Raw genomic sequence first — 24,516 nt, forward strand, 5'->3', positions numbered from 1 at the left:
AAATGTTACCTATGAAATATTAACCAAAATAGTTTCAGTGTTTTTGCTAACATGAAAACACCAAGATACATGTTAGATTACATTCTTTATGCTTTTGCTTGACCATATCTGTACTTTCAAAAAAAAAATATGAGGTAAGAATACTTCTGTACTTGAAGATTTTCCAATTAATCTTAATATTTTTATTTTATAATTGAAAGCTGTGGTCCTTGACATAAATAAAACTAGATACTTCAGAAGACTTTGTGCTTTACATGTGTGAGCATGTACTCACACATGTTAATTGATGGGAGAGGAAAGAACATAAAATATAGAAAAGGAAATAGTTGGAACTAACTGATTTGTTGTAGTGTCCCCAGGGGCAGGTATAATTTGCAAGCTGTCACATTCCATTATGGGGGCTGTTGCCATCAATCAGAGCTGACATTTGTATAGCAGAGGTTAGTATAACTGTAATTATATGTATGTTTATTGAATCTAAACCCTGTGACACTTTACCTTTATTCTTTAAATTAAAACATTCATGTAATTTATAAACTTCTTGGTTGAGTGGGTATGTCATTATGTATTTTAAAAAGGAAAATAGAGTTCCAAAATCCTGCAAACTGTTGCCTGGTCTAGTCTATAACACTAGAATGTGATTTGTAACAATTCCAGTCTGAGTGTTGTCACTATAGAAGATGTGTTAAGCAAACATTCTTGAATATTGCTCTTTAGTTTAGTTAATAGATCCCTAACATTTTGAACTAAATGTACCATATTTCATCAGTTGTAAGACCCATTTTCAAAATTTACTTGATAGTAGAAACAACCATAAACCAAGTAACAAAATGGGAATAAATACATATCAGTAATTACTTTGAATGTAAATGGACTAAACCAATCAAAAGGGTTGCAAAGTTAATAAAGAAACAGGACCCATCCATTGCTGCTCCAAGAGACTCCATTTCAACTGAAAAACACTTGCAGATTGAAAGTGGGGGGATGGAGAAACATTTATCATGCAAATGGATGTCAAAAGAAAGCTGGCAAACCAATACTTCTATCAGACAAAAGAGACTTTAAAACAAAGACTATCAAGAGACAAAGAAGGGCACTATATAATAATAAAGGGGACAGTCCAATAAGAGGATATAACAATTGTAAATATTTATGCATCCAAAATGGGAGCACCCAGATACATAAAATATGTTTCCTTTCCAAACATAAAGGAAATAATCAATAGTAATACAATACTAGGGGACTTTAACATCCCACTTAAATCAATGGACAGATCATCCATACAGAAAATCAACAAGGAAACAGTGGCTTTGAATGACACACTGGACCAGATGGACTTAACATACATATTCAGAACATCCCATCCTAAAACAGCAGAATGCCCATTTTCAAGTGTACGTGGAACATCCTCCAGAACAGATCACATATTAAGCCACAAAACAAGTCTCAAAAAAGTAAAAAAAAAAAAAAAAAAAAATCAAAATTGTACCATGCATCTTTTCAGACCTCAAAACTATGAAAATAGTAATCAAGCATTAGAGAAAATCTGGGAAGAGCACAAATACATGGAGGTTAGATAACATGATACTAAACAATGAATGGGTCAACTGTGAAAGCAAAGAAGAAATCAAAAATTACATAGAAACAAATGGAAAGGAAAACACAGTGGTCCAAAATCTTTGAAATGCAGCAAAAGTGGTTCTAACAGGGAAGTTTATAGTAATACAGGCCTACCTCAAGAGGCTGTAACAACATTTTTCTAGATCTGTCTGCTAAGGAAGGGAAATAAAAGTAAAACTAAACTATTGGGACTACATCAAAATAAATGGTTTCTGCACAGCAAAGCAAACAATCAACAAAACTAAAAGGCAACCCACTGAATGAGAGAACATACTTGCAAATGACATATCCTATAAAGGGTTAGTATCCAAAATAAATAACTTATACAACTCAACACCCAAAAAACAAATAATCCAATTAAAACTGAGCAGAAGACATGAACAGACATTTCTCCAAAGAAAACATCCAGATGGCTAACAGACACATGAAAAGATGCTCAACATCACTCATCAGGGAAATGTGAATTAAAACTACGATGAGATCACCTCACACTTGTCAGAATGGCTAAAATAAAAAAACAGAAAAAGCAAGCGTTGGAGAGGATGCAGACAAAAAAGTAACCTTTGTGCACTGTTGATGAGATTGCAAGTTAATGGAGCCACTGTGGGAAACAGTATGAAGATTCCTCAAAATATTAATAGGACTACCCTATGTTCCAGTAATCACACTTATTGGATATTTGTCCCCAAAATACAAAAACACTAATTCCAAGTGACACATGCACCCTGTGTTTATTGTAGCATTATTTACAATAGCCAAACTATGGAAATAGCCCAAGTGTCCACTGACGGATGGATAAAGAAGTGGTATTTTATATATATAATGGAATATATTCACTCAAAAAAAGGATGAAATCTTGTCATTTACAGTAACATGGATAGAACTATAGAGTATAATATTAAGTGAAATAAGTCAGAGAAAGACAAATACCATACGATTTCATTCATAATAGTCATGATACAATCATAGAAAACTAAACACTGTAATTTTACTATATACAGATATAAGGAAAGTTTTTAATAGTAATGTTTAAGTGCGTATGGGATGCAGCAAAAACAGTTTTAAGAGGGAAGTTTATTATGATATGTCTACATTAAGGCAGAAAAAGTTGACAAACAACCTAACCTATACCTCAAGGAACTAGAAAAAGAACAACAAACTAAACCCAAAGTTAGTACAAAAAGGAAATAACAATGATCAGAGCAGAAATAAATGAAATAGACATTAAAAAAAATAGAAAATGTCAACAAAATAAGGGCTGGTTTACTAAAAAAGATAAACAAAATTGACAAACTTTTAGCTATACTGACTAAGGAAAACAGACTAAAATAAATAAAAAATGAAAGACGAAACATTACAGCTGACACTGTAGAAATACATAGGATCACAAGAGAGAATATCATGAACAACTAAATATCAGCAAATTGGATAACCTAAAAGAAATGTATAAATTCTTAGAAACATACAACCTGTTGACTCATTAAGAAATAGAAAATCTAAATATTAATATTGGATCATATTCATATTAATAGAATGGAAGAGAGGATCATATTAGTAGAATGAAAGAGAAAGATGATCATATGATCATCTTAATGGATGCAGAAAAAAATCATTTGACAAAATTCATCCTCATATACCCCCATGCTCTTTGCAGCATTATCAACAATAGCCAAGACAAAGAAACAACCCAAGTGCCCCTCAGTGGATGAATGGATAAAGAAAATGCAGTGTATATGTACAATAGAATACTGTTTAGCCATAAAAGGGAAGGTAACTCAGACTTTTTAACAACATGATGGACTTGAGGACGTTATGCTAAATAAAATAAGTGAGACAGAACAACCAATACAGAGAAACAAGTGTGTTCTCACTTTTATGTGGAATATAAAAAAGTTGAACTTAAACAGTGGAGTGGTGGTTGCCAAGGTCTGGAGGATAGGGGAGTGGGGTAGATATTGGTCAAGGTGTATAAACTTATGGCTATACAATGAATATCTTCTGACAATCTAATGTATAGCATGCCAGTTTTAATTTGCAATACTGTGTTATATACTTGAAATTTATTTATAGAGTGGACCTTAAATGTTATCACCACACACACATAACACACCCACATGTAATAGTGTGAGGGGATAGAAGGGTTAATTAACCTTTTTGTGGTAATCATTCTGAATTATGTATCTGCATCAAATCATCACCTGTGCACCTTAAATTTACATATATTACATCTCAATATCTCAAAGCTGGAAAAAATGAAGAGATAAAGCTACTTCCCTTAGGTCACAATGTTTTAAAAGGTAAAATAATAATATTAATGTTTAAGTGCGTTACTAGATTAATTGGTTCTGGCAAGTCTTAGGTCCTTTGGTTCTTTTGTCAAATGGATGAGCATTTTAACTCAATACGCTGAATTTTTGGCATGATCGTAATATGTATATAGCATCACAACTATGCCATTTTCCCAGTGGACAGGATAAAATTGGAGCAGTTTCAAGTAATGATTTTTTATGTTTCTGAGGGAATAAGTACATGTATTTAGAGAAATTTAAGTTGACAGTAAAAATGCTGACAGTTAACCCGTGCCCTGATACAAGAGCAGATGGAAATGTCTTGCATGAGTTCCAATTCATTAAGCAAATGTGACACTTTATGTTCTAGCCGTTTTAAGTTCAGGGAACTGAAGTAATGAACAGTAATTTAAATGAAGCCACTTCTCATTATGCTGAAAGTAAAGTATAATAAAATGCTAAAGTGGATTTTAAGATTTCCTTGGTATAGCTTTTTGATATCTGAAAAATTTGATTTTACAGTTTGTTACCGCATTGTTATCTCTGAAAGTTAATTATAAGAAAGTATTAGCATAATATTCTAAGTTCATGTTGAGGTAGGTAGCCAGGCTTCATATTAACAAAACAGATGAACATAGGGGAAGGGAAGGAAAAATAAGATAAAAACAGAGAGGGAGGCAAACCATAAAAGACTGTTACATATGGAGAACAAACATATATGTGGAGAGTTGCTGGAGGGGTGTTGGATGGAGGGATGGGCTAAATGCATGATGGGCATTAAGGAGGACACTAGTTGGGATGAGCACTGGGTGTTATTATATGTAAGTGATGAATCACTAAGTTCTACTCTTGAAACCATTACTACACCGTATGTTAACTAACTTGGATTTAAATAAAATTTTAAAAAGTGTATCCTGTATCTTTCCTAACACTTGCAAGTAATAAGCTTACTTATTTTATACTTTTATAGTAAATATACAGTGTAGGAAATTGTTGTTTTTGAAAACAAATAAGCATGTTTTCCAGGACTTTTAATGAAAAGGGTTGTTAGTAAGTGATCCCTGGGTATATTTATATTAATATATCCTGGGTTATTTTAAGTTTATCATTATTCAAAGTAGAAGTTCATTTTAAATTTGTTGAAAGAGATTTTAATGCATAGTGAATGTTTTTTACCTATTTTAGATGTCAGAATTTATTAGACATCTTTTTATACCTAATTCCAGCAGCACATCTTTTCTATAAAATTTGATGTGATCTCAACATTGCCATTTAGCGTTAGCAAATTAACTAAGTAGCTTTGGATTTGTAGTATGTCATATCTTTGATATGAATTGCTTAATCTGTTTCATTATAGTTTGTTAATTAATGTTCTGTTTAGCTGCTAAACTTTGTGGTTGATATAGTTCATTTCATAATGAAAGCAGTGATATCACTAATAATGCAACAGGTCATATTGATAAATTTAGATTGTGGATAAGAATTTATACATAATTTGCACCAATCAAAAAAAAAGTTATTGTCCCCAGAGCTGACTTAATCAGGCATGAAATAACATAACAAAAATGTTGACAGAATAACCTGACCCTTATCTTAGTCAACCCCCTCAAAGCACAGATAAATTGTGATTATCATCTGTCTCTCTAATCTTCATCTATTGGCTAAGAAAAGCTTTGATTTTGTTTGTTATCTTGTATTCTTTGATTTGTCCACATATTGGCTTCTTTCCTAATGTAGTATTACTATAGTAGAAGATATTATTAAACTTGTCATCTTTTTCTCTCAACAGGATAAGTTTAGAGTACGCAAACAATTTAGTATGTGACAAACAAAGAGATTTATAATTACAGTTTCATGTTAAATGGTCTGCTTCTGTGAAGTTCACATGAATGCCTTAGGCTTATCTCCTGCTCTGCATGCCCTAGAATCTTCGGTGACTCACTCTTTGGGTTACCATTATGTGCCAGTTATATGTATTATATGTATTACTTTTTGGTATAAAAGTACTGTATATATTAGTTGATATTAAAGAGCAGTTTTTTAAAAACTGTGTTAGTAGTGAAGCTTCCTTCAAATTTGGATAGGTATAGACAGGTTATTGTTCCTAGAGTGGATTCTTGGTTTCCTTTTCATTTCCTTTTAACACTTGTTTCACTTCTTTGTCTCTTTTCAAATAAAGGCCATCATCAGTGTATATAGTTTAAAATATAGACTCATTTGTTTTTTATATCATAAGATGCTTTTTAAAGAAGGTATGTATTTTATAACATAATTTCATAACAATTTATTGACAGACTATCTTCATTGAGTTTTAAATAACTGCTTAATATCACAACTTAAGTGGAGTGAAATATCACTCTTGAAGTGACATTGTTTATGGTGAATTAGATATCATTCCAGGATATTTTGAACACTTTTTATTTGATCTGCATAAAGCCTGCTAATTATATTTCTCTTTGAATGGCACAGGTGAAATTTATATCATCCATGTGATACTTTCTCTTTTTAAATTCATTTTATCTTACAGATGCTTGTTACCACACCAGAAAAATGGGATGTAGTGACAAGAAAGAGTGTTGGAGACGTAGCTCTTTCCCAAATTGTAAAGCTCCTTATTCTTGATGAAGTTCATTTGCTGCATGAAGATAGAGGACCAGTATTAGAAAGCATAGTGGCACGTACTTTACGGCAGGTAAGAGGAAGTTATTTTTCAGCTTATTTTGGAGGAATGAGTAAGTTTTTAAGCATAAATGTAGCATTCAAAAAATATTAATATGTTTTGTTCATGAGAATAAAGATAATTTAATATGGAGAAACCTTTAGCTATTTTGTTTCATATTAAAAGTACTCTTTCTTCCTTCCAAGTCTTATTTTATTGAAGTCTCTCTAAATTAACCAAAATAAAGACAGGAAAATTTCTAAACTGTTGTCGCAAAGCTATGTCTAATATTGACTAAGCAGTATTAAGATATAATTGAACATAGGCAAATATTAGTGATTTCATCCACTTTTCTTCTGTCTGCACTTCTTCCCCCTGAAAAGATATGAACAATTTACAATTTTTCTTATATACTAGATAAAATGAAATGTAATCACCTCATGTGCATAATCTTCATCATTTTTTTTAAAAGACCTGTACACGCTATTTCTAGTTTGAGAGCTTCCTGGCTATTCATAAATAGTCCAAACAAAAGTTGGTTTACCAATGTCTCGTGATTATTTTCTGTCAACCTCTCTTTTCATTAAGTGAAAAGACAGTGTCTTAGAATGTCCATGGGTATTAAAATGATGTTTGTTGGTAGATTTTACATGTGCAGAAAATAGATGAATACTAGTTTTTCAACATAATCAAGAACTCTAATTCTTTACTCTCCATTTATTATTGTCTTTGATCCATATTCTCCTGGTTTTATTTTCTTTCTGAAATAGCCAGGACACCATGACCAATTTTTCTTTTGTCAGTAACCTTAACTTACTTAACTTATCCCTGACTATCTGGCATAATTCCATCCATGAATCATTTGAATCATATATATGCCTCTAGCCAGATGCTAAGCACTAGCAAAGAAGATCACACAGTGGTATACGAGTCACTTTACGTTCATAGACTCTGAATTTACCTGCATCATTGGGATCACCCTGGAACTTCTGAGCCACTTTTCTTCTGTTTTCCTAAAGTGAGCATTTCCAAGCTTCACCAGACTTCTCCCACATTTTTCCCTACCCTGTCGTGCCTTATTCTTAGCGCAATGTGTTTACTGAATGGAAGTAGAGTCCTTCATGCTTAAAGTCCCTCAGTTCCCATCCTTTGCCTTTCCTTTCACCACCCAGAATAAACCTCAGCCCTCCCCATCATATCCATATTCATCATTCTATCCCTTGTTCCTTAGAGACCCCTTCTCTGCTTGCCTTGGACCCATTCCTTTTACTCTGTATGTTATCCCTTTTCTTCGCTGTGTTATCTTTAACTTCTCACTCTCAGTGGACACTGTCTCTTCAGCTTAAAAGAACTGCAAAGTCCTTCTCATTTTTACCAAAAAACCTTTCTCAAACCTATCCCTCTCCAATAACTCCTATTCAGTAAAACTCTTTTTGCCACCTATCATCTGGAAATATTAATCTGTATTCACTGTTTCTCTTTTGACTTTCAAACCATTGTAGTCTGTTTATTGTTGCAACATAGGTAATAAAATGTTTTTGCCAGGATTGCCATTTATTAAAGGCAGTCCTCAAACCAATTCCTTTTTTTTTTTTTTTACCTTTTCACACTACTCATTTTTTGTATTTGATGTAACTTATCATTTTCTCAATCTTGAAATTTTCATTCCTTTTGGCTTCATGATGCGATCCTGCTCTGGTTTTCTTCACTTGACTTTTTTTTCCCCACCTACTTAGCTGCTTTTAATGGTCTCTCTTGCTGTCTCCTTTACTCAACCTTGAAATGTTTACATTCTCCAAGTCTCAGTCAGTTGCCATCTTCTTTTTTCATTCTGAATATTTACCCTGGGAAAATAACACTTCTTTGCCTTTGTCACTTAAATCTATGTAGTACAAATCTTACCCTCTGACTTCTGGCCATATCCAGATGCAGTTGTATGTTCCTATTCTAATATCCCATGGATATCTCTTACTAAACATGTCAGAAACTCTGCCATCTTCCCTATATATTTGTATATGGCTTCACAGTCTCAAGCCCCAAACTGGGAATCACACTCAAGTTTTCCTTCTTCCTTAACATTCTTCCTCATCCCAATCACTACTTAGATATCAATTATTTTATATTTCATATGCTAACTAGCTCTGATCTAGATCTGTATATGGGAAGTTATACTGCATTTTAAAATGTTTTAAAATAGTGTGTTTCCATCTGGTAAATCCACCATAAAATTCTAGATGGATTAATAATTTAACTATATCAAGCAAAACTCTCAATACATTAAAGAAAATATAAGACAGCATATCTAAATAACCTTGGGGGTAGAGAAGCTCTAAGCAAAATGCAAAACTCCAAAGGTTATAAAGGGAACATGTGGCACATGTGGATGTCTAAATATTAAAAACTTCTGACCAACAAAGACATCTCCAAAAAGTTAAAATGTGAGACAGAGTAACAATAGCATGTAAAATAATGTATTTTATATTTAATAGTTATTATAAATTAGTAAGATATATGAGTTTTTTAGAAATTTGTAAAAAGCATTTCATGATAGAAATAAAAATACTGAGCAATAGAGAAAAGATGCTTAAAAAGACATGAGATTTTTATCAAATTGGCAAAATTGAAAAAAGAATGTAACTTGAAAGCACCCCCTAAAACCAACCCTATGATTTTACTTCTAGGGATCTAATGTGTGGAAATCATAGCACAAACAGATACCTGTATTTTTTCATAAATTTTTTTAATGTTTATTTTTGAGAGAGCACACCCGAGCATGTGCTCACGGGAGAGAGGCAGAGAGAGAGAGGGGGACAGAGGCTCCAAAGTGGGCTCCTCACTGGCAGCAGAGAGCCCAGAGCAGGGCTCAAACTCATGAACTATGAGATCATGACCTGAGTCGAAGTGGATGCTCAATCGACTGAGCCACCCAGGTGTTCCCACAAACATATATATATGTTATATATATAACATGTATATATATAATTAATAAATTATAGTGATACTATAAAATGCTACTTTGCAGCCTTTAAAACAAATGAGGTAGAGCTGTATGAACTGGATCTAAAAGATATGTTCTTATTGAAAAAGGAAGCTGGCCTCTACATATAGCATAATCCCACTTATGTGAAGAAAAAATATATGTTTATATTCTCATTCATTCATTCATTCATTCAGTGAACATGTGCCAACCACATAGTTCTAGGTGCTATGGATGTAGTTAATCAGAGTTCTTGCTTACATTTATATTTTAGGTTTGGGTAGACAAGGGTGAATATACATGCAAGGATATGCTACAAACCTTAAAGGTGATTTGATAATAGAAATGGAACTAGAGGGTTATTTGGGACATGTTCACATTTTACCATATAAATTAAAAATATGTGTATACACACACACATAAACACATATGCATAAAACACAAAGGGATGGAATATTAAAAAAGACACAAAAATCCGGTTTTAGCTAATATCCAACTTGATAATTTCAAGGATACAGGTAGTTGTGAGACAAAGGTGAAGCATGGAGAAGTCTGAAACTGCCATCATAGCTTTCCAGGTCCTTTCTTGCTGCATAGGATTGGCTCTGGCCCAGATTTTCAAGCATGAAGGGCATCATTTACAGAAGAGAGCTATTTTAATCATGAAATGTGTTTATTTTATACCATGGTACTTATATAGCTTAGTGATGTTTTTCGGGGAGTCATGCCATATGAATCCATACATTCTAGATTTATTTACATTGAGCCACCTAGAGGGACCATGGCCATCAGCTAAAAGCATTATAAAGTTAAGGACTTGCCTGTAACTATAGAACATTAGAGGTCGAGTAAATATCATTAGTACATTTACCAGAAGGTCTGTCATTAGCATTTTACAGGGGTGTTTGACTAGGACATCATTCTTTCCTGAGCACCCCCAGTTAAGGGAACAAATGGATTGCAGGTCTCCTGCTAATGCTTTCTGTATATATGTACACAGACACATGATATTATGTATTATAATATATATTTTGAAGCAATTCTAAGTTTATGAATATTAATTATAGTGTATAAATTTCCATATAATACGTAAATATTATAAACTATATCAAGTTAAATTTATATAAACTAAATATATAAAATAGATTTTTATTGTATATGTAACGCAGTTATAGAAATATCTATATGATATAGAAATATATATATTTTGTATAGTATAGATATATAACATCTAAATATTTAATATATTCATCCTACACATGATATCTCCATAATATAATCAAACTCCAATTTTATGGTTTATTACTACTATGTTCATAAACTTTTTGATGGCTTGCTGTTTGGTATCTAAAGAAAAATGTTTAAATTCCTTATCTGGACATTAAAGACTATTGGAGCTGTGATCTATTTGTATAATTTTAACTTCTACATATTTCTTACCTACAATAGGTTCCATCCACACAAAACTATGTGTCCTTTCCCCATTTCCTTTCCAATACCATTGACCCTCTTCCAGAGATGAAACTCATCTCACTGAAGGCAGAATGTTTTACTGGTTATGAGAAATTCTGTCTTCATTTGTATCCTTTACTATATTTTAATCTCCTTTATAGAAGGGTCTGTGTGATTCTTCTCATATTTTTTAATGTACTATCACAAAGCTCATAACTACTTTTATTAAAAAGCAAAGTTGCTGTTTTTCAATGTACCTTTTTTTTTTGATTACCAGATGTTCCCAGTAGATGGCAGTGCTTTACATAGCACATCAACATTTGTAACTAAGGGAAGCAACATTAAAAGATGCTCTAATGCAGTGTAGATTGTGTTCGGATTCTGAAATTCTGTGGTGGCTTTAGGGACTAAATTCACAAGACACATGATTGAGAGGAATTTAGAAAACAGAAAGTGTAAGAAAGGCCACATCCGTTGTATTTAACAACACTGAACTAATATTAATTGTCTTCTAAACTGTCTGAACATAGATTTTATATAAAGGAAAACATCCTAAAAACTTACTGCCTAGCTTTTGGGCTAATTATAAAAAATAAGCTGTAAAATATTAAAACTTTTATAGTTTTCGACACAATAATTTTTAGGTGAATTTATAGTTCATAGTGTAGTTTACAGAGCTTTGAGATTTGGTTTAGGACATAAAGTTCCAAGTTATTCTCATTTAAAAGAAAGTATTTCACATACAGGCTTATTATATATATCGAGAATAATAGGATCATACTTTTAGATTAAAAAATAGTCATTTTAAATGGAATTTTAGCAGAAAAAGGTCTATGGTGTTTGCAGAGTATCATGTATTTAACATCGAAATACCTTAAAAATATGTTCAGTAACTTTTATGTTATAATGGTTTCAAAACAAAAAGATCATTTTCATATCCTTTCAAATCACCTTCAGTACTATAGAGAACTATTGCGTAATTAGAATCATCATTCTAGGGTTGACTGGGTAGCTTAGTTAAGCCTCAACTCTTGATTTCAGCTCAGGTCATGATGCTGTGGTTCCTGAGATTGAGCTCAGTGTTGGGCTCTGCACTGACAGCATGGGGAACTTGCTTAGGATTCTTTCTCTGCCCCTGCTGCGTATGCTCTCTCCTTCTCTCTCTCTCAAAATGAATAAATAAATAAAGAGTTTTGTTTAAAAAAATCATTGTAATCACTATAAAGGATTCTCATCACAACATATAAAGGGGGTTTCTTAACTAATAGGGATGTTCATTATTTCCCCGATAGAGGGTTCCTTTGTTTTTAGTTTTTGCTGATAGCCACAAGATTTTTTTAGTGAAAGCAAATTCATGGTAAGATATTGTATATGTATTTATACTTTAATTTTTATCCATCTCTATCATTTTTTGATGCTCCCTCTTTACGCTTTTGCAAATAGTCTCTGTATGTGTGGATCTGTGTCTTATTCAGTGGTATCCACATTGCAGAAAGTTTAAGTCTTAAGCCATTGTTGATGGATGTCTATTATGGAAGTATTCCTATTACTCACATTGAACTACTTTGCTTATACCCACTGAGTCTTCTAGACTAAGCAAACTTATCAAAAGCCTCCTTAGAAACCTGCGATGAAGTTGATCAGTCATGGGATCATAATGATATATTTTAATTACAAAGTGAATAGAAGTTTTTGGCCATCTCTTGGTTTTATCTTTCTAAGTATGTTACATTGTAATCAGAGAAAGCGGCCTATATTCTTTTTTGATTTGAAACTGAGTTTTTTGTGACTTAATACATTTAATTGTTAAAAATGTTTAAGTGTTTAAAAGTATAATTGTTTTTTGTGACTCGATACATTTAACTGTTAAAAGTGTTTAATTGTCTAAAACTTCCTATAGCAATTTAATGTAAATTCCAATGTGCATTTTTAAGTACTGTGGGTAGAAAGTGTACTTTGTATGTATTGAATCAAGCTTGTGAATTATGGCCTACAAAGTCGTACATGAGAGGGTTCTCAGTAGACCTCTAAACTCTGCTCTATCCACACTTTGTCCTCTCATTCATCTTCTTCCTGCTCAGCTTGTTCCAATCCCACAGTCTTTGTACTTACTTTTTCTTCTGTTTGAAGATTTTTATCCCCTGATCATCTCTCAAATATTTCTTCTTTAGCGAGGTTTTTCCTCATTATCCCACCTAAAGTGTGGCCCCACCCATGCTACCTTCTATGCTATTACCTTGTTTTACTCTACTCATAGCACTTACTGATACCGATACCTGAAATTCCTTAATTTGTTAATGAGTTTATGGTTGTCTCTTCTCAACTAAAACGTCAGCTCCTGATGGTAAAGACAGTTTTGTTTACTGCTATTTCCTGGTGCCCCCCCCCCAAATACAATTACATACACAATCTGTTGACTGACGAATGAAATGATTGACAAAATCTTCTCTGACTTTACTTAAAATGCCACCCTTGCTCCTTTGTAAAAAAGAATATTTTGTTTACTCCCTTTTCTGACTATCTGCTGTGATTTCTTTTATTCTTGAATCCTTTCTAGTAATAATGAATATCAAATTAGAACATACTTTGTCCCCCTTTTCTTTGTGAAAGCAGGTTTATAAAATACTAACAATCAGTGAATGGATGGTAATTTAACGAAATATGAGTTCCAGGGCTTATTGAGCTGTCCTCTAGATAATATCACCTAAACGTAAAAACTTTTTGAATTAAATGCAAAAGCATATTTTGAAAATTCAGTTATTCATTTTCTTATTTTTTATTTGTTCTGTAATTTGGCTTATTATATAATTTTTATGGAATCCACTGATTTATAAATTTAATGAAGCAAATGGATCTGTTCCCTTAACAAGTCTGTAACTCTGCCATACAAATGTTTATATTGATTCAGTTCATGATAATTTCAGTCTGGAGTTTTTTGGGGGGAAGGTTGTTTTTATATCCAACTAAATACCTTTAATTTGAAAGTTGTAGTTCTTATTCTTTTACCAAAGTGGTAAGAATCATCTGTCTAAGGAGCCATATATATCTCATAGGTATCTCTATAGGTATTTTATTTAGTCCTCAAATATGCCCAGAAAGAACCTCTAAACTCCTCTGTCTAAACTTACAGAATGGATTTTGAAGTTACAGGACCACATTTTCTCTTATGCTTGTAGGAAACATTGGTGTCAGGGAATGTATCCACGCATTTGGACTCTCCTGAAGTGTGTGTACATTGTATGGCAATGTGCAAGGAGAAATCCAGCATTGGCAATTGCTCACTTAGGGGCAGTAAACTTGAAGATACCAGTATGATGCAAGCAAGTTTTGACTAAAATTAGCTGTAAATAAGAAGGATATAGGAAACTGAAGAAATGATTAAAATACTTACCCAGTGTCTCTTCATGAACCCCCTTATTTTACTGATGATAGCAAGAAAGTGAGAATGGCGAACATTTCTAGGTAAAAAAATAATAATACAACGTTAAGGTTAGAAATCTTTTTATATGCTTTCTCTCATAGGTTGACTAACTTGCCAAATTCATTCTAAATCGTGTAATTTTTAAAATCACATTAGATGTTTTCAATTTTTTTTTTTTTTTTAGGTAAGAAACCATTTTCTAAATCAGACTTTAGAAGCCAAGAATACAAAATATGAAAGCAGAAGGGATATGAGAACACAGAGAGAAGGGCTATTATAGGGACATGGGGCAGCAGAATGCCACCTAATATTTCTGCAGAACCCATAGGGCTGAGGTGTGGATGATCCTAGACTGTATCATGCTAATGATAGAAATTAATTCCCCTTAGGAGGGGAAAATTAATTTTGCCTCCTAGTTTAAAATGGGAAGTTCGTATGTGATTAAAATGATTCTTTCTTTTGGCAAATACTAACATCCTGTATTGCTGATGTAGAGAATTTGAATAATATAATTAATGTGGTGAAGTGATCAAACATACAGTATTGTATAACCTATGAATAGATAAATCTCAGGTCTCTATGGGACATTTTCTCAAAGCAGAAATTGAACAGATCATAGTCTTTACACAATACAGTAGACATTTAGAAACATTTATATGATAAAATTCTGTACAGATAGATACACATACATACATACATATATACATGCATACATTCTACACTTTTATATTTGATAAAATGAAGATTTAAAACCCAACCAATTGAAAGATTAATCCGCAGCCACTTAGAGGTCAGTAAGTGATCATGGAAGGAAGAGAAGGAAAGAGAGAGGGTCAGCACTCTTTCTTTTTCTTTTTTAAAAATAATGGAAGCTTCTCAAATGCACCCAGAATTGTTATTCAAAGTAAGATTTATCATCTAAAATGAAACAGGAATGGAGACACTATCAATAAGTTAATTATTAAATGTTAAATGTTAGTTTGGTGCAAAATATTCTAATGAAACCGAGTGGAAAAAATAATAAAGCTGAAAAATAAAGTTAATTTTAAAATAGGAAAACAAAATTTTTAAAAGCCACTGGAAAAAAAAAAGAAACTAAATAAAGCAACCTCTAACAAGTCTAATCACAAATAGAAAGCCAATGAATAAATAAAACTAGAAATGATAAAGACCTTTTACTGAATGTGTAGAAACTTAAGGATACTATAAGTGTTATCAGTTATGAATTAGACCTGAAAACATAACTGAGAGAGAACTGGACGCTGTTGTGTGCTTATGAGCAGTTAAATGGACATACTTCTTGGCATGTAAACTCTTTCATGATTATTTCTATATTTCTAACCACATCTTCTGTCACCTCCTTTCTCCAGTTCATGCTACTAGTCTTGCTAGATGCAGTACCCTAAACTCCCAATTCCTTCTGGCTTGCCTGCTGTCCTCTCAGTTTAGATTGGCAGGAACCATTATCCCCACTCAGTATGCCTTTCCTGACGTACCGGAGTTTATTTAGTGATCCCTGCCCATTATGCTCACCATTCTGGGAAACTACAACTATTAATAGGACACATTACGATGTTTTTTGCCATTATTACATATGGACTCTAAGCTCCTGTTCTGTTGGCCCTGTGCCTGTCATTAAGAGCTTAATAGATAATTATTAAACAAAATCAGTTATCAATAGTGCTCAGCAACAAAACGAGACTATTACACTACAGCAGTGAACACAAAAAATGTGGCTTAATTCATGTTTTCAGTAGTTTTTATTTTTCCCAAGTTTTAGCTATTATTCCCTGCAATCTCTCTTCTGTTATGATTATGAAATTATTTTAATATAAAGTGTGTAATGATAATTTGGTAAACCAATTTGAAAACTTCCTCTGTGATGAAAGAATAGTGTGTTAGTTTCTCAGTCACATATTTTACTGATATGCTCAACTTTTACTGATATGATATGTTTTACTGATATGCTTTACTGATATGGTAGTATGATACAGCAAAAGGAATACTGTATAATAGGTAAAGAATTATAGACTAAGCAATCTATAATAAGGAAGGAAAATGCTGATTTAATAAATGAGCCTTCAATAATTTTTTAAAAGGTCCATGGAAATTTTCAATGACTATATATATATATACACATAGTTTCAAATATTGCTGTCATTCATTTTAAATTTAAATTTGTGAAATACTAGAAATATTTACCTTAATTATTTTAGACTTTTGTGTTTTTAGCACCTGAAATTATAAATTGATAAAACTTAGACTAAATCCTAATCCATGTATGTCACTTACTTTGTTACATTTTTAGGGAAAAAAATTAATAAGATTGTTCAGTTCAGGAAATCTAAAATTACATTTTAAATTATTTTGTATTATCCTTGATGGCAGGCTTAGACCAGTTTATTTAATTGTTTATCTTTCAGATAAGGACAGTTATCTGTCTTTTAAATTGTGTTGTGATTATATATTTGGGGGTGGATCTTGTTTTATTATATATTTTATATTATCCTTGATGGCAGGCTTAGACCAGTTTTCTTTCATTGTTTATCTTTCAGATAAAGACATCTGTGTTTCAAACTATGTATTGTTATTACATATTTTTAAGAGGGGTGGAATCTTGTTTTATTGTAAATGTCTCATACTCTCTGTTTATTAAAACTTATTTCAAACTCAGAAAAATCCAAATGGGTTGAATCTACTCATACATTAAATAATGTAACCCATGTAGGTGGAATCCACACAGAGTATGATAAGGATTCTTGGGCTGTCTGCGACCTTACCCAACTACCTTGATGTTGCTACATTTTTACACGTTAATCCCTGTATTGGACTTTTCTACTTTGATGGCCGTTTTCGACCAGTTCCTCTTGGACAGACATTTCTGGGAGTTAAAAGTGCAAATAAGGTAAATATATTTTTTAATAATAATAGAGTTTTCTGTTCCTAAAATGTTTTTGTTGATGTATTGTTTAATGCTTATTTGGGATTTCCCCAAAAGACCCTTTTAGTAGGATTACAAATTAAACATCTTAGATAAAATCAAGCACATTTCCTCAACTATAAGTAGTAATATAACTCCTTCAAAAAGTTGCTTACAGTTTGTATCGCATTATCAATGTATATTTTGTATTCTTGGCTAATAATACAAGTTATATATATATAAGGTCATAAATTTCAAAAAGTTACTTTGAAATGATTGAAGGCTAGTGTGAAATAATAAAAGGCTCTCATTCAACCAGTAATATACATTTTGATATGCTACTTATCTAAAAAAAATAATAAATTTTATGCCATTGGAAAATAATTTCTAATAGCAACTGTTAATGAGGTGTTCTATTTCACTTATAATGTTTTATAATTACCATATTAATTATATATATATAAGTGGCATTTCTGAGATTCTTTATAATGCTTTTAAAAGTTTTATAGTATTACTGTGTACCATATACACTATTAGGGTGCTTATTTTAAACTTCTGTTTCATAGTATCATGAAGGAATATTTTACTTTGCTCAAAATTTATGCATTTAATATTGTGTTAAATGGTACTTTTTGTTTTCTGTAAAAGAAATAGGTTTGAGAGAAGATTCATAGGCCTTATGACCTCTTTATAAAATAAAATGAGATGGAATCCTGTGTTAGTATGTCAGCCCTGGTCTTTAATGTATTGCATTACTTGTCTAAAAAGAGTTTTATTAGTAACATAGGGTCATTTTACCTTACACTATTACAAATAAAATATTCAGCTAAAAAATACCAGAAGTGACTGCCACTACAACAGTGTATACATATGCTTCAGGTACAGTGCATAATGTAAGGTGTCTTCAGGGTTGTCGTGAGCCATTTCAGACATACAGACAGATATAATAATAGTTATATTGTACATATTTTGTCATTAATTGATTCAAGTGATTTTCAGTATTGCTACTTGTTTTTTTTCCTCAGCCACTTCTTAATATATATTTGATTGTTTAGTATATTTTAAGGTATCCTTAGGGCAGCTGTAGAGCTGTTTCCTTTATAGCTTTAGCTTATTCTTTCAGCTTTATAATTTAAATGACAGAAGATGGTTATCACAGAAAGATTTAGAAAAGAAACATTTTTCAGGTGCTTTTCAACTATTTAAATCTTATTTTTTTAATCCATTATATAAATTGGTAAATTACTTAAAGCTAATTAAATTCAACATATTTTCACCCTCATATGTTAGCATTGTAATCTTAAATCATAAAAAGAATGGTGTCAGGTGACAGAAGTCTGGCACAATTAGAAAAACACTGTTACGTATCTTACATAGGGTTAATAGTAAATTATTTATATGTATTAGTTATAGATTTTTTTGTTTTATTATAATGTATTATTTTTACATTCAGTGAAATATACAATTGGTAATCATTAAGCATTTCCCCAGGGTGTTGATTAATATATTTACTAACCAGTTATCCATTTGTCATTGTTTTATAAAAAGAAATACTTGTAGGTTCCTCAGAGTTTCATTCAGAAACACATGATGTGACTCAGTTATTATGGAAGAATATAGGAAGATGGTGTGCCTGACACCTCTAATTTGAAATCATGGCTTTGCCCAGAACTCAACCCAAACTACACTGAAAAAATTTTTGCAAGCTGAGGTTCATTAATGGGGAGTAAATTATCTCGTGATTATCTCCTTTTACTTAGTCACTACAATTCATAAGAGTAACAGAATGATAAAACATTTACTTTATTAAAACAAAATATCTATATCATAGTCATTCCAAGTGTGTATGACATTTTCATCACTTCCACACTCTTAATAAATGTTGTGTAGAGAGATGCAGGTTGGATCACATGCCTGTTCCTTTGGATGAACCATCTTACCTTTTTGGTTGGAAGTTTCCTCATCATTAATAGGGAAAATGAGATCCTTTCTTAACTCGTGAATTGGATATTAAATTTCCAATTAACCTGAAAAATGTTTCTGTAGAAAAATATCTAACCCTCTCCATATGTATTACAGAAATAGTATGTTTCCCTTGATTCTAACTGTATATACCATGGCATTCTACTAGTGCTGTTGTGGTGATTTTGAGAATTACACAGGAAAGCTGTATAGTTTATAGAATGAAACAGAAGAAAAACAGCCTGACAAGTGGACTTCCTGGGGAAAGCAAAAATTTTTAAATTATTCTAAAATATCTATAACTGGTATATTATCCTTAAAATTGTCTTTAAAAAACTTGTCATACTTAGAAAGTTAGTATGAGGTATTTTATTTGTACTTTTATTTTTTTTAATTTTTTGAAATCTTTTTTATTTATTTTTGAGAGAGAGGGGAAGAGAGAGCAGGGAAGGGGCAAAAAAAGAGGAGAAAGAGGGAGACAGAGGATCCGAAGTGGGCTCTGTGCTGAGAGCAAAGAGTCCCATGTGAGGCTCGAACTCACAACCCATGAGATCATGACCTGAGCCAAGGTAGGATGCTTAACTGACTGAGCCACCCAGGCGCCCCTTTGTACTTTAAAATTATGTTGTGTTTCTTAATAGGTTGTTTTATGCTAGGTATTTATATTGCATTTGTTGTTTCTACATTCTAATTAATCTGAAAGGAAAAAAATGCCTTATGATCAGCAGTTTTGTTGCTAGTTAGAAAGTTTATAATTGCTTCATTTGATATTATTCATGTTTTAAAAACCTTAAGGTGCAACAATTGAATAACATGGATGAAGTATGTTATGAAAGTGTTTTGAAGCAAGTAAAGGCTGGACACCAGGTACGCTTTATTTTATCCTGTTTTTGAGAATACTTAATGGTTAAAATTATTAATTTTTATGCTCTTAAAATTTTTCTTGAATTGTGAGATAATGACTGTGAGGTTTTATTTTTTACTAACTTTTTAGCTGAGTGGTTAGCCATATAAGTCATAAAATATTCATAAATTATCATCCCAATATTGCTAGGTCATTTTATTATTTATTTGTTTATTTATTTATTATTTTGCTATTTCATTAAATAGATAAGAGAGAGAAGGATTTCATCCTCTACACTTCTGGGGTTTTTTTATCTTTTAAAAAAGCAGTCTTCCTTCATACCTCAAAATTTTTAATTTGTACTTTTTTACATAATGTAAAAATTTTAAATGTTCTGTTATTCTTACTGTTTTCATGAAGTAGTACCAATTCAAATATATATGATATATGTTGTTTTATTGTGCTTGGAAATTAAGCAGTTTTACTTTTAAACTCCATTGTTCAAAATGCTCCAATCAAGATTATTAAAGAAAAAGTGGGATGATAATAATTGCTTGCATGAAACTTCATCATTGCTTGATTGTATGTGGTTCTTTGGATCATTTTATTTTATTATGGAATTTTTTTCTATGTTATTAGCCTTTATGACACATAAAATTAAATACTTTCTGGTCCTTTGGTTTTTAAATTTGTTTTAAGAGCAGTGAAATCCTTTTTTTCCAGACTAAATGTTGTTTCGCGCCTCAGTATATAAACAAATCAATGATGAATTAAACTTGAAGGCATGGAACACGGCCCAGTGAGCATCTTTGATGCATTTTGCCCCTTTAAGAAACAACTTTAGTATCAGGTTTCTAACTAATCTCAAGAGAATGTCCTTAGGTTTAAGAATAACTTTTAAGGAAAAGAAATCATGATTAAATTATATGATATTAGTGACTTACCTTTCCTAATGATTCTTAAATGTCTGAAACTGCTAAAATTATCTTACATTTATTTTCATTGAATCCTCTCACCAGGCAGTGAGACAGGTACTATTATCATCATTTGACATGTGAAGAAAATGAGATGCTGTACAAAATAAAGTAACATGTTTCCATCATTTTAGTAGTGCACTTGTATATCCAGTCATGTGAGTGCAGCGTCTTCACTAACCATCATGTCATGATCACTATGTGCATTTATTTTATATCAGTGTATTTCTTTGATCTTCATTAGAAAACTGCTTTGAGTTGCATTATTTATTATGTACAAATAAAGGTTAAAGACCAATATTCTTTCTTTAATCAAAAGTATTACCAAATATCAACTACTTATTCTTAGGAGCCAGGAAACTTTTTTTTTTTTTTTTTTGTAAAGGGGCATGTAGTAAATATTTTAGGTTTTGTGGGCCTTATGTTTTTCTTCATTGAGCTACTCAGTGCTGTTGTAGCATGAAAGCAGTTGTGGACAGTATATTAACAATTGGGCATGGCTGTGTTTCAATAAAATTTTATTTACAAAAACAAGCAGCAACTGCATTTGGCTTGTTTTCTAACTTCTGTTCTAGATTCCTTCATAAGATTTATTTGTAGTGAACGTCCAGTGATCCTAAAATGTTATCTAGAGAAACATTTGATAGCATTTCAGTGAAAATCCTGAAAGAAAGAAATATCCTGTATAATCACCAATGTCTGTACCTTCTTTGTAAAAGAACAAGATAAATTCAGTGTAATTAGGTAGATATTACTGCCACGGACATTTATTTCTAACTTTTATATCACAAAAAATTTAAACTATATTGTTAGCTAAGGAATGTAGCTATGAAATCCATAAAATCTATTTGTATATGCTATATTAAAAATGTTAAGTAAATATGCTTTTTCAGTTTTTTAAAAAGTAACATTTTTTTTAGAGCAGTTTGGGCTCACAGGCAAAATTGAATGGATTCACTCTTGAAGTTTGTTCTGTAGGTTTGGACAAATGTATAATAGCATGTATCCACCATTGTAGTGTCATACAGGATAATCTCACTGCCCTGAAAACTCTCTGTGTTCAGCCTATTCATCAATCCTTCCCATTTACCCCTTGAAACCACTAACCTTTTAAATCTTTTTAATCGTTCTGTTGTTTTGCCTTTTCCAGAATATCATACAGTCTGTAGCCTTTTCAGATTGGCTTTTGTCACGTTATCTGTTTGAGGTTTCTCCATGTCTTTTCACGACTTGATAGCTTATTCTTCTAATCACTGAATAATACTCCACTCTCTGGATATACCACTGTTTATTTATTTATTTACATACTGAATGATATCTTGATTGCTGCCAAGTTTTGGCACTTATGAATAAAGCTGCTATAAACATCTGTGTACATATTTTGTGTGGACTTAAGTTTACAGTTTCTTTGGGTAAACACCAAAGAGTATGATTACTGGGTCATATAGTAAGAGTATGTTTAGTTTTGTAAGAAAGCTCTATACTGTCTTCCAAAATTGTGTACCATTTTGCATTCCTACCAGCAGTGAATAAGAGTTCCTTTTGCTCCATAGCCTCACTAGCATTTAGTGATACCACTTTTTTGGCCATTCTAACAGGTGTGTAGCAGTATCTCATTGTTTTACTTTACATTTCCTTAATGACAAATGATGTTGAACATATTTTACATCTGTATCTTTGGTGAAGTATCTGTTTAGGTCTTAGGCCATTTTAAAATCAGGTTCTTTATTTTCTTGTTGTTGAATTTTAAGAGTTCTTTGTATAAAAGTTCTTTGGATAAAAGTCATTTATCAGTTGTGTCTTTTACAAATATTTTCTCCCAGTCTGTGACTTGTCTTCTCATTTTTTCAGCAGTGTCTTTTACAGTTTTTATTTTAATAGAATCTAGTTATCAATTATCTTGCAGCCCATGCCTGTGGTGTTGTATCTAAAAAGGCATCACCATGCCTAAAGTCACCTAGACTTTTACCTATGTTATCTTCTAGGAATTTTATAGCTTTGTGTTTATATTTGGGCCTATGATTGGTTTTGAGTTAAATTTTGGGAAGGGTGTGAGGTCCATGTCTAGATTTACTTGTTGTTGTTGTTGTTGTTGTTGTTGTTGTTGTTGTTGTTGTTTGCATGTGGAGGTCTAGTTGTTCCAGCACCATTTATTGAAAAGACCATGTTTGCTCCATTTTATCACCTTTACTCATTTCTCAAAGATCAGTTGGCTGTATTTATGGCTTATTTCTGGGTTCCCTATCTTTTTCATTTGTTTGGCTATTCTTCAGCGAATACTAGAGTGTTTTGATTACTATATCTTTATGGTCATTTTTGAAGTCAGGTAGTATCAGTCCTCCAACTTTGTTCTTCAACATAGTGTTGGCTATTTTGTGTCTCCATTTAGGTTTGAACTGTGAGTTAACATTCTTTTTAACGTAATTTTTAATCATGATAGGATTTCTTCTATCACAGGACAACTTTTTGTAATCTATGATAAATTTCTTTATACATGCAGACTCTTAAATTTTTTTTTGTCTTTTAAAATAATGGGAATTAAACTGTGAATATTTTACCATGTATGGAACATATAAATAGATAAAGTTTTACTCTAGGTCAATATCAACTCTATCCCCCCCCCCTTTTTTTTTTTTTGAGAGAGAGAAAAAGAGAGAAAACTTTAGCAGGGGAGAGGGGCAGAGGGAGAAGGGGAAAGAGAAAGAGACTATCTTAAGCAGTCTCCACACTCAGTGCAGAGCGCTGACATGCCTAGGTGCTCCACTTATTACTCCTTTTCTAATATTCTTGCAAATGTTATAAAAATATTTAAGACACTACTGGTAGGAATGTTAGTGTTGCCTGTAGAATTAAAAAGAAATTAAAACAATCATTTTTCTTCTCTTGTAGTTAGCATTTAATGACAAGATAAATAGGTACTTGCGTCATTACTTCAGAACACAGGATTGCTTCTGATAGAAAAATCTTTTTTTTTTTTTTAGAATTTTTAAAAAAGAAGTTCTTGTGAATTCTTTCTTAGTGAGATTGATAAATACATATATCCATGTATAAACATATACATAAACACACATGGTTGTTAATACTAATGTAAGTGAATGGCTTAATAATACCATTACTGCCAGTACTACAGCTATTTTGAGGCCTTAGGAACTACAGATCACTTATCTTTGTAGCATTATTTGCCTTTATCATGCTGTTTATAATTATTCTTTATGTATATTTGTTATATTACTCCAGCCTGTTTTTCATTATTGAATCTTACATTATAGAATATTTCTTTAAAAAATAATCACACTCCTACATTCTCTTATTCCTTATTGTTGGTAAGAGTGGTAGTTGTATCTTCTACTGTATGTAAAAGTCCAATAAAATGTTGTAATTTAAAGGATCCTAGGAAGA

General features: G+C 31.9%; 1 protein-coding gene across 3 annotated transcripts in view; it reads left to right on the forward strand.

Moving 5' to 3' along the window:
* The window catches only part of ASCC3 (activating signal cointegrator 1 complex subunit 3), a 364,162-nt gene that overhangs the window by 138,074 nt on the left and 201,572 nt on the right, over positions 1–24,516 (forward strand). For all 3 annotated transcript variants that reach the window (XM_027057194.2, XM_027057195.2, XM_015072573.3), the window contains exons 11-13: positions 6,436–6,600; positions 17,146–17,322; positions 20,095–20,166. In XM_027057194.2, coding sequence (XP_026912995.1) covers positions 6,436–6,600; positions 17,146–17,322; positions 20,095–20,166 — 414 coding nt within the window. The remainder of the gene's footprint in view (positions 1–6,435; positions 6,601–17,145; positions 17,323–20,094; positions 20,167–24,516) is intronic.

Source organism: Acinonyx jubatus, chromosome B2 (assembly GCF_027475565.1).
Source record: "Acinonyx jubatus isolate Ajub_Pintada_27869175 chromosome B2, VMU_Ajub_asm_v1.0, whole genome shotgun sequence".
NCBI classification, from domain to species: domain Eukaryota; kingdom Metazoa; phylum Chordata; class Mammalia; order Carnivora; family Felidae; genus Acinonyx; species Acinonyx jubatus.